Here is a 12282-nt window from a genome sequence, read left to right as displayed (position 1 = left end):
ACCCCCCCCCCGCCCCCCCACAATTTTTTTTGTTTAAAGTCACCTTCACCTTTGACAGTCATCTATGTTACCATCTCTCTCTCGATGATATCATCATTCACATCTTTCTCTTCCTCTCTCAGATGATTTTTTCTGTTGCCATCTCCCCCCGGGTCAATGGTGTCATCTGCTGTATTGGTCTATTGAACTTTGATTACTTTTATGGCCTTTTGGTACGAAATTCTTAATCGAGGTTTGTCTCCTTATTTTGAATAGGTGCACTTTCCAATTTGATAGTCATCGCTCTTCTGTTTCCACCTCCTGATCTCAGATGGCTTTGCACTTGTGCTTCTGTCTTCTTGTCCCGAATATTTCTTGGAGTGACTGTTCACCTTATGATTCAGGTTAGCGGCATTTTGCATTTCTGATTATCATCCTGCCAATCTTTTAAAAATAATGTTCCCCCTCCAAAGTTGTAGCTTAGGAACTTTCCCTCTCCCCTTTAGATGACGGGATATAATTTGTTATCGAGCTGAGCTGATAGTGTTGAATGCTTCTGTAAAGGCAGTCTACTTTTAGTTTGGGGGATTAGCGTATTCCTTAAATTTTTCGACATGGTTTACATTTTTGAAGTGACAAAGACAAAGAATTGCAAGGAGGAATGCCCCCCTCCCCTGGCGGAAAAAAAATCCCTGAGGGTAGATTTTTTTCCCCCAAGGTTACCTTCTAGAGTAGGGTGGAGAACTGGTTTTCATGTGGTGCAATTTCGCTACCGATCTTTGCAATTGGTATTACTTGTACACTATAGCAATTGGCCAACTCTTCTTATGGATCATTATTTTGGTGCTGTTGGGGAGTTACCGGTTTCATTTATTTTTATTTATCTTGTTATGGTGTTCCTCGTTGCTTTTTTCCCCTTATTTTGTTAACTTACTGGGTTCATGAAGAAATGTTCATTTTAACAAGGCTCTCTTTGGTTGAATTCTTGTTCTTGAATTATTTTCAATTAATGCAACCACACAATTTTAATTTCTTGACAAAAAATGTATTGCTGACTTATTTTAATTAACCAATCTGAAATTGAAATAGTAATCCAACCATAGAGAGCCTTTGTGATGTGTGGTACTGTGGTCTGTTTCATGCATGCAGAGAACTTGCAATAATAAAGTTCTTATTTTTGACCTTTGTTTATCTAACTATTGAAGTACTTTGCAGGAAATGGTTGTTGAAGAGTTTTGCATTCAGGTGCAGAACCTGCGCTTTTGGCTGTGGGATAAGCGTCAAAACAATACCTATCGTCCAAGCAGGCCATTGACTTGTCAGGAAGAGCAACAAACGGTAAGTACTTCCAATGTCATATCTTATTTGTTTTATTAGTTTTCAGCACCTATATTCAAGGTTCAAGGTATCGGGTTTCAACCAGGTTTCGACCTTTGGGGAGACCAAAATTTCAGTCGAAACCTGGGAAATTTCGAGAAAACCAAGGAATTTTTCCTGGTTGGGTGGAAACTTTGGTTTCGACCCCCAAAATGTGTTTTTTTTGTGTACATAATTTGGACATTTCTAACACATTCACATAATTAGTTTCATAGAAAAAACACATAAGTCATCCTTGTGGGGTGAACCAAAAGTTTGGTAATGTATGTTGAGTCGTTGACTGAAAGTCTGAAACTATACTACATAAGTACATGGTTTACATTATATGTAGTATACAATCTACACATAATACAAAGGATCCAAAATAAATAATAATATTACATCATAATGAGTTATCTCTCAACACATAACAGTCAAGTGACTCAACATAAGTACATAGTCTACACTATATGTAATCTACATTCTACATAAATACAAAATGGATAATACAAAGGATCCAAAATAAATAATAAGATTACATCATATGAGTTATCTCTCAACACTCAACAATCAAGTGACTCAACACTCACACTCAAAACGCAACACTCAACACTCAACACTCAACACTCAACACTCAACACTCAACACTCAAAAGTCAATTCCAAGTAGTGTCTAAGCGGTTTTAGTCCATGAGTTGCATACCACTGCAGATCTCGTAGCCGCTCCTTTGAATGCATCATATATGCGTCCAATGACACATTTTGGGCCCAATTGTTTTGGTAGTCCGTCACTGCCCATCTATAAGATGCGCTATCAACATCAGTTACCTTCCTTAGGTAGATTTTGCAAGATCCAATCTTATTTATGAAGTTTTTTGGGCACAAGGGGGGAAATCTTGAGTGTTTTCCCAAGTTTCCCACTTCACAGAGAAAAAAAAGAGGAGAAAGGGTAGAATTTTGAGAATAGAAGACTTAGTTTCCCTTAAAAGCATGTTATATAAGAGATTGTTCCACCTAAAGGGTCGAACCAACTGGTCCAGTCGAAATTTCCCACATTTCGGTTTGAAACCTGTGACTTTTTAAAGTCACATGCTATATTGAGAAGTTATCAAGAATCTAGCACTACATGTATTGCTTTATTTCTTGCAGCTTTTTTCCCCTTAAATTAAGTTATCATGAATGCAGCAATAGATGCATTGCTTTACTTCTTGGTGCTCTCTAAAACAAGGCGGGTGTGACCTTCTCCTCCGCTTTTTGTTCAAAGTGTTATTACACAGAAATTGTCATCCTGATTATGCATTCTATAGGTGTTGACTGAGTTGATTCATTGCTTTGGTTGGGGCTCCTTCATTTGATGAGGTGAATACAAATTTCAGAAGAAGAGTTTTGGGTAAAGATTATAAAGCATTGATGAAAAAGCTATTGTTTTTCTCCACTTGTACCAGTTCGAGCTGGGGAAGCTTGAACTGGTACTCCCCCCTCTCCATGTCCTAATTCTTTGCCTCTCCCTTATCCTGTTCCGGTGGCTGCTGCCATTGGAACTGTGTCCTCTCCCCATCCTACAACCTTCACCTCTTCCTCGCCTTCCCCCACCCCTCCGCCCTCCAGCCCACCAAATCGTACTCTGTCTGCTTACAATCTGCCCCTCACCATGCCTCCACAGATGGCCTTTCCCTACATTTCATCCCTCCCTCCATTCTTACAACTCCATGGTTGGACTTTGTCCTGGTTTCCTTTTCTTTGATATCTAAGTGGCAATATTGCGTAGTTGGTCATTTTCTTGGCAACCGTCCTCCATTCTCTGTGGTCAAATCTTCTCTTAAATACCAATGGAGACTGTCTGGTACCCTGTCCATGTTTCTGCTTGACAATGGTGCTTTCGTATTCAAATTCTTTGAAGTAAGGGACAAAATTCGTGCTCTTTAGGGTGGCCCCTGGCAAGTGGGAAAAAGACTCATCTTCCTTAAGCAATGGACCAATATACCCAGCTAAACAATTTTGACTTCAGTTCCATTCCCTGTGGGTTTCTCTCCCCAACTTACCGCTCCATTACTGGTGCCAGCAAGATCTTATTCTCGTCGGCTCCATCATAGGAAAATCTCTCTACGTTGACATTCGAATTAAACGTATGGATCGCTTGGCCTTCCCTAAGATTTGTATTGACGTCCCACTAGATATCCCTCTTCCTTCGTCTGTCAAGATCATTGTAGATGAGGGCTACAGTTTCCACTAAAAGGTTCACTTTGATTGGACTCCTTTACAATGCTTCACTTGTAAGGTATTTGGACATCATACCAAGTCGTGCTCCTCTTCATCCACTAAATTCATTGAAGATTTGGCTCACCCCGCTCATGCTCGAGATTTAACCTCCGTGGCTCTCCCTCACTCAATGACCCTCTATTGCAGTGCTTGTAGTTTGTGGGCCTAGTCGTGCCCGATGTTGGAGAAGACGTTGGCGAGGCCCCCGCTCTTGGCGCAGTCACCCAAGCATAACCCTCGCTGACGATTCCTCGGTTGATCCTCCAGATATCCATTCTCTGATGGCTGGGCATAATAGATTTGACCTTCGATCCCACGACTCCCGGTCTCGTATGGAAGAAGATATAGCCCCTTTGGCTCCCCTTCTGCCATTCAGAGATCTTTGCCAGCTTCCTCCTAGCCCCCTTTTGGTTGGTTGGCGTCCTCCCCCATTCCTTTTGTCACCTCCCTCTCTTTGCTCTTTGCTCTTTGCTCTTTGATCCTGTTACTTTAAAATCCTAAAACCCTAATCCTCCTCCAAACGGAAACCCTCCTCTTTTATCTCTTCCTCCCCACTTAAAACCTCTCTGCCCTGCCTCTATTCAGGCCCACCATACTCCCTCTTCTAGACCTCTTCCTTTTATTCCTAGCCCTCCTCTTACTGGCCCGAACCTTATCCTTCCTGACCTTATCCAATCCCCTAACCACCCGGTTCATGCCCTTAGCTCAAACCATTTGACTCAACCACCTCCTCATATCCATCCAGTCCCCTCTTGGACCCCCGACCCATTGGATGCCTCTCCTCTGCCCGACTCCCCCCACCCTCTGTTCTCTTGCGACTTCTTCAAACCTTACCATTGGCATCATCGACATCTCCTCGGTAGACACCTCTTCTCCCTTAGCAGCGAATTTCCCCCTCTTTTTTGTATAGAATTTCGCGTAGGCTCCACCTGCGAACATTGCCCCCTCTGTCTCATCTTCTCCAATGGCTCCGACCCCAAGTCTGTGTCTCCTTCAAACCTTACACCGGTGACTTTGAGGGCTCCTCCGCTGTCACCTCCTCTTCTCCTTTGGTGGCGACTATCCCTCCTCCTATAGTGTCGATATTCTTGCAGGCAACACCTACAAAAATTGCTCCTTAAGCTCTCGCCACCTCCAACGGCTTTGGCCGCAATTGCATCTGCTCCCTCTCCACTGATGTTACTATTTCTCTGGATACTACGTGGGCTCCTCTTGCGGACAACTCCAATTCGATTATGAAGCTGGCCCTCAATGCCACATCTTGCTGGCTCCACCTGTGGATGGTTCCCATCCTCTAGCCACTCAACACCATCCTTAGTCAACCTCCTGCAGTGCCTCGATCTCCTCTGAGTCGAGTCTTGTTGCAAACCCCTAGGCCTCCCTACCCTTTCAGGCCTTGGAAGCTCGCTCCCCCACTATTGCTGAGTACAAAAGGCACCGTAAGAAGAAGCCTTCTTCTCGCAAAGGTCATGACTCTTCATTTGTTGTTGAGCCTTTATTGCCACACCCCCGTAAATCCAAATGATCTGGTTCATCTGGAATGTTTGTGGTCTTAATTCCCTAGCTAAGCAAGCTGAGGTCAGATCCCAAATCAAGTCCTCCCGCACTATCTTTTACTGTCTCCTTGAAACCAAAGTTCTAGAAGCCAAGGCTCCGTGCTTTACCGCCTCTATCGCCCCTATTGGTCTTTCCTTTCCAATTACATCCAATGTCCTTTTGGTTGAATTTGGTCCTCTGGGATCCCAACAAGTTTGTCATCTCCTCTTCTTCTGCTTACTCCCGATATATCCATCTTTCTATCTCGGACTTTTCCAACTCCTCCTCCGTGGCTTTCACTGCCATCTATTGCCACAACGCGCCCCTGATAGGATCTCCCTTTGGAATGATCTCCTATCCCTTGGCCCTATGTTGGTCCCCTTGGGCTTTGGGAGGGTGACTTTAACATGGTTAGAAGAGCCCATGAGAAGATGCAAGGATCTCCATTGATCCTTCCTCTGTTGATGCTTTCAATAGTTTGGATGATCTTGGAGTCAATGACCTTCGCTGGACCGGATGTAAATTTACTTGGCATAACAAAAGAAGTGGCTCTAGCAGAATTGGCTGCAAGCTTGACCGTCTGCTTGTTAATAACCATTGGCTTGACTCCTTCACCTCCTCCCATGCCACTTTTGATTTCCTTGGTATTTTTGATCACAGTCCCATCTCCCTCCTTGTCCAACCTCTCATATCCTTTGACCACAAACCTTTCAAATTATTTGTTATGTGGTCTTCTCAACAGGGCTTCCTTTTGCCTCACTGTGAGTGGAATAAGCTTGTCTAGGCCTTCTCCTCCCCCCTTGTTGCTTTTGCCAAAAAGTTAAAAAATGTAAAAAATGCTTTTTAGGCTTGGAACTTCTCCACCTTTGGGGGCATTTATTCCAGAGTCTTCTCTTGCAAAGCCTCGCTCGGATCCATCCAATCCAGGATTCATGTTGACCCCTTAACTCCTCCCTAGATGAGGAAGATAAATCCTCCTCCATTGAGCTAGCCGCTCTCATTGGAAAAAAGCAAGCTTCCTCCAGCAAAAATCTGTCATCAAGTGGCTTGAGCTTGGCGACACTGCTTACTTTCATAGATCTCTCAAAGCCAGAACCAACTCCAACTCCAACTCCATTCTCTCCCTCACTACCGGAGAGGGAACCCATCTCTCGTCTCTTGATGGCATTAAAGCTGAGGCCTCCAATTATTTTTCTGATCTCTTCTCTCCCCTCCTTCCTCCCCATCTCCCCCCATCCCTCTTGGCCTCTTTAACAAATTCATCCCATCCCATCTCGTCCCTTCCCTCCATGCCATACCCTTTGATGAGGAAATGTTTGCTACTGTCTTCTCCCATAAAGCTAACGAAGCGCCTGGTTCTTATGGCTTCAATAAGGGAGTCTACTCCTCTTGTTAGAACATCATCAAGCCTAATCTTCTCAAAGCCATCAAAAGTTTTTTTCTTCAGTCCCTCTCAGATCCATGATATTGGTCATACCTTCCTTTGCCTCATTCCAATGAAAGAAATGCTTATTGATTGGTACTCGTCCAGATGCGACATATGTCATTGATGTCGAGTGATCCGGGTTGTCAACGTACTTTCTAAGATGCGCTTCTTTATCTCCATCTCAATAATCAAGAATTGGAGATGAGATTGATGCGCTAGCCCTCTTTGCAAACTTGACTTTCCTAATTTCATAAACGAACTCAACTGTCTCGATTGAAAAAACCCAAGGAGAGAGCAAAAGACCAGATACCAGGGGAGGCCAACTGAACTTCTTCATTATTTTCTACACGAACGAGAGGAAAGATGCCTTAGCAATCACTCCACTTGTTAGATTAAGAAGCTACCCACGGTCTCGGGCAAAAAAGACACCAGCCGCCAAAGGCTCAGTTTGAGGGACAAACGGGTTCTGCTAGAGAGGATGGCTCAATTACAGTTGGAAAGTCAAGAACAAAACATCATTCTGCATATGCAATTGTTGGCATTGGCACCCTTGGGGGCCTAGTAGATCTAAACCACTTTTGGCCTCTATATCTGATTTTAGGCCGATCTCCCTTTGCAACCTTCTACACATATTTATTGCCAAAATCCTTGTTTTAAGGATCCAGAAGTTATTTACTCCCTGGTTAGTGCAAATCAATCGGCTTTTATTGCAGGCAAAAGCATCTCTAACTACATTCTCTTGTGCCATGAAGTGGTAAGAGGATTTGATCATAAATCGCATTCCCCTTCCACCCTTCTGAAAATTAACCTCCATAAAGCCTTTGATTTATGTAGTCTAATGTCCTTTAAGCCATGTCCTTTCCCTCGATGTTTATCCACCGGATCCACTCTGGCATTTCTTCTCCTCGCTCCTTAGCCCTTATCAAGCCATGTCCTTAGCCCCCTACTTAAATGCAAATCTCTTGCTCTCTCCCACGGTCTCACCTTGATTTTGTGATGATCTTATGATATTTTTTAAAGCTGATCCTCTCTCCATTAGCACAATCATGTCCTCTCTTCATCAATTTGAGTTGTTATCTGGTCTTCGTGTCAATCTTCTTAAATCCCAACTCTTCCTCTCTGGGGTCTCTGATGCCTCCGAATTCCACCTCCTTACTCTTACCGGGTTCTCTCTTGGATCCCTTCTAGTCAAACACCTCGGTCTCCTCTTTATCTTTGCTAGACAAACTGCTCACCGCTACACCCATATGATAGACCTCATTAGAGAAAGGCTTCAACTCTTGAAGGGTAAGCTCCTCTCATTCGGTCATCAGATCGGTCCTCCAATCCAGTTACATTTACTGGTCTGGTGTTTATGAGCTTCCCCTATCCTCCATCAAGAAAGCTGAATCCCTTTTATGCTCCTTTCTCTATGAAGGTAATGATTCCTCTAGACTTCTTCACCCCCTCAGTTGGGCCTCTGTCTGTCTCCCCAAGATGGAAGGAGGCCTTTGGCCTCAGGAGAATCCAGGATGTTAACTTAGCTGGTATCCTCAAGCTTCTTTGGAAGCTCGCCTCTAAGCATATGACATTTGGACATCTTGGGTGTATTCCCACTATCTCAAGAGGGACTCCCTTTGGACTCTTCCCATCCCCCAATGCTTCCTTGGTCTTGCACAAAATCCTAAATCTTAGACCCATTGGTCTTAAGACTTCTCCTCTCTCATTGATGATGGCACCTCTACCCTTCTTTTGCTCGACAACTGGCACTCGACTAGTGTTCGTCTTTCTGACTTTCTATTATTAGAGCTTGAGATGTCTACTCTTATGGCCTCCCTAGGGATGCCCTTGTTGCGTCCATCTTATCCAATGGTCCTTGCCCCCGCATCCTTCCATCCCTCCCTTTTCTGACATTTGGTCTTCCCCCCCCCCCCCCCCAAATTCCCTCATGCCACCAGGGAAGGGCGGACATACTTGTTTGGTCCCACTCCCCTGCTAAATCTTTCTCTTCTTCCTCTGCCTGGGACCTTCTTAGACCCCATAATCCTCTTACTCCTTGGTAGTATATTGTTTTGTTTAAGGGCCATATCCCTCGGCATAGCTTCACTGCTTGGCAAGCCTTATCCAATTGTTTCTCCACCCTATCCTTCCTTATTCATACACACATCTCTGTCCCCTTAGCTTGCTGCCTCTACTGGAATAGAACCGAAGATTCCAACCATCTATTCTTTCATTGCCCCTTTTCCGCTTCCATCTGGAAAAGAGTTCTTGCCTCTTGCTGGGTGGGTTCCGGCCTCCCCCTCCCCCTTCTGAGAGAATGAATTTGGGTTGACATGACTTTTGCTAGTGGCTCTATCTGTGATACTGTGGGAAAACGTGCCTTCTATGCCACGATCAACCACATTTGGATGGAGCACAATCTTCGAAGATGGACTGTCAAATCTAGATCTTTTGATATGATTTGGAATGCCGTCTTCTATGAGAGCTCCAAACTAGCGTACCTCCCCCATAGGCTTGTTAGGTACTCCACAAGGTATAGGCTTACTGTTGTTTCCTGGGGTTTGCCCATTTCACTTTTGCATTCCTCCTCCCCTCCCATAATCTTTCCTTTCCCCTCAGGGCTGCTTCTCTCTTGTTTTTAATGTTATTTATTAATTTAAAAAAAAAAAATAAAAATTTCGAGCTGGGGTTGTAATTATTCTAATCTCATGTTTCGTTTGGTGAAGGGAGCCATTCCCTTCAGCGGACTATATCTTACTTTGTCACAATGTTTCACCTTATGAAGTATGCACTATAAAAATCCACAATCAATTTGCCCTTTGCGATGTCATTAGGAGAAAGTCACTTAATTGTTGTTTTGGGAGTGTATCTCGTTGCTGCACTTCTGTTTTGGAAGTTAGAATGCATTGTTCTTAGACAATGCAAAGCTTTCTTGGGTGTTTTGCCTTTCTCTCAATGTTGGGGGATGTAGGAGGACTTCCTTGGACCGGGGCCATACCTATTTGAGAGCTCCTACCAGGAATCGGGCCCGAATTGGAATTCGGGTCTAGTAGGATAATTAGATATCTATTTTCTATTTGAGGGTGATTTGTGGTCTTCTTATTTTTGCTAGTTTAGCTACGTAGGATGTTTGGTTTCCTAGCTTAAGTTGTTCTTAGTTTCGTAGTTAAGAGTTTCTAATGTTTAGGAGTTTATATAGCTAAGCCTATCATTCTGTAGTGCAATTGATGCAGTTGGGCGTTGGGTTCAGGAATATCTTTTGATTTTTTCTTTCTTTCCTTCTAGAGTTAGAACTTAGTTTGGTACTACTGTTATTTGAGAAAGATTTTATTTCTATGATTTAGATTTAGATGCAAGTTTAATTCCATTTCAGATTATGGAGGTAGGTTTTTGAGTCTTTATATATGGTTGTGTAGTCCATTGTTGACAGATTAGATTTGAAGTTTTGAATTGAAGTTGAATGAAATAGCTTCTTTTGGTTGAAACCATAGCTGCCGAACTCCTCTTTCTCCTTCTCTGAAATTTCTCTCATCTCTTCCCTTCCATTCTCCTACTTCCTCTTTATTTCTTCTTCTTCATTCTTGTTATTTTCTGGTTTTTTCTCAATGCCTCTGTTTCTGGGTAACAGTGGCCGCCCTAATATGGTAGATCGATCTTCCTCACATTTGACCTTCTAGGACTGAAACTCTGGTCGTGGATTCCCTATCCTTGGGCGACTCAAACCTTTGAGTGGGGGCTTCAAAATCCTTCACAGCTGTGAGAGCCAGCACCTGTATTAAAAGTAGTGCGTGAGATAGAAGAGTTGTCGCCAGATGTCCAGCGCAAGCCACGACTCCCCTTATGAGCATTCTAGTCTAACTATAATTGGTTAGTAGATTAGAATTAGGAGTTAGATTTGTTTCCTATTTTATTGCTTTCTATTCCTACTAGGAGTATATTTCCTATTGGCTACTAGGAGTATGTAATTGCTAGTCTATATAATGAATTGAGCAAGGCCGCCAAATCTCATCGATTGGGACTCCCATTACCCAAGTAGCAGCTCTTTCTCTCTTATTTACATGGTATAAGAGCTGATCCCTGACATGATCTAAGATCAGTTCCTGTTATCAGTCTACAGCTAAGTAATAGTCAAATTATTAGCTGTTACTGGTTCTTCTTAAAGGGCTCACGATTCTCTAGAGGGGGTGATTTCATCCCCTATTTTTCTGATTTATGTATGGAGGTTTGATTGACTGACATCAATCATATGGTTTGAAGAATCTACTGAAATTACTGTTAGGAGTGACTGTTGGCTGGAGGATAGCAATGGAAGATGAACTGCTTGCTTTGGAAGAAAACCAGACTTGGGATCTTGTACGATTGCCTCCTGGCAAGAAGACTATTGGTTGTCGTTTGGTTTATGTGGTTAACCCTAATGGGTCTCTTACACCTTTGAAAGCTCGGTTGGTTGCGAAGGGGTATGCCCAGATTTATGGTGTTGACTATCTGGATACCTTTTCTCCTGTTACCAAATTGGCTTCTGTTTATATTTTGATTTCTCTTGCGGCATCATCTCATTGGCCGTTGTTTCAGCTTGATGTGAAGAATGGATTCTTCACGGTGATTTGCATGAGGAGGTGTATATGGAGCAACCTCTAGGGTTTTTTGCTTGGAGGGAGTGTCAAAAGGTGTGTAAGCTTAAGAAGTCCTTGTATGGGTTGAAACAATCTCCTCAGGCTTGTTTTGGTAGGTTTACTGATGTGGTTTGTGCATTTGGGCTGTCAAGGTGTGACAATGATCATTATGTGTTTTATCAAAGGTTTGGTATAGGGAGGATATTTCTGATTGTATGTTGATGACATTGTTATTACTAGAGATGATGGAATCCAAAGTTTGAAAGCACATTTGTAGCAACACTTTCAAACTAAGGATCTAGGAAGGTTGAAGTACTTTCTAGGGATTGAAGTTGCTCAGTCAAGAAAATGGAATTTCTTGTCTCAGATAAAGTATGTTTTGGATTTACTTACAGAAGTTGGTATGTTGACCAAACCCCTTGACACTCTAATGGATCCAAATGTGAAACTTATATGTCTGAAGGAGGTGATATGTTAGAAGATCCTAAGAAGTACAGGAGGTTGGTGGGAATGCTGAATTATTTGACTATGACTCGACTTGACATTGCCTTCCCTATTAATGTTATGAGTTAGTTTCTTTCGTCTCTATGAACTTCACATTGGGATGTCGTTGTTTACATTCTGAGATATCTCAAGAAAGCTCCAGCTTATGGTCTGTTGTACTTTGATCATGGACATAATTATATTGAAATTTTCTGTGATGCTGATTGGGCTGGATCTCTCATGATACTGTACTTTTGTTGGTGGAAATCTTGCGTATTGAAAAAGAAAAAAGCAAGCTGTTGTGGCGAGATCTAGTGTAGAGTCTGAGTATCGTGCCATGACTCATGTCACGTGTGAGCTAATGTGGATAAAGCAGCTGTTGATGGAACTTGGGCTTGCATGCACTTCTATGCAATTGTGGTGATGCAGCATTGAAGACCTACTCAAGGAGGAAGAAGAGGGTCGACCATAGTGGCTGAGATGGGTCGACCGGGCCTAGTTTATTGGCCCATGATTTGGGCCTTGATGGGGGTTAATTAGTTGCTAATTTAGTTTCTAAATTCCGTTAAAAGTTAGTTTCTAATCTCAGTCTTTGTATTTTCCTAGTTTCTCTTTTCAGAATTGGGGAGTTGTCTTTTATTTAGTTTCATAT

General features: G+C 42.9%; 1 protein-coding gene across 1 annotated transcript in view; it reads left to right on the top strand.

Moving 5' to 3' along the window:
• Window positions 1-12282, top strand: part of LOC122061098 (ubiquitin C-terminal hydrolase 13-like) — a 120071-nt gene that overhangs the window by 22323 nt on the left and 85466 nt on the right. The window contains exons 7-8 of the mRNA XM_042624284.1: window positions 256-383; window positions 1195-1317. Coding sequence (XP_042480218.1) covers window positions 256-383; window positions 1195-1317 — 251 coding nt within the window. The remainder of the gene's footprint in view (window positions 1-255; window positions 384-1194; window positions 1318-12282) is intronic.

This window comes from Macadamia integrifolia, chromosome 14 (genome assembly GCF_013358625.1).
Source record: "Macadamia integrifolia cultivar HAES 741 chromosome 14, SCU_Mint_v3, whole genome shotgun sequence".
NCBI classification, from domain to species: Eukaryota; Viridiplantae; Streptophyta; class Magnoliopsida; order Proteales; family Proteaceae; genus Macadamia; species Macadamia integrifolia.
This window is presented reverse-complemented; position numbering and strand designations above follow the sequence as displayed.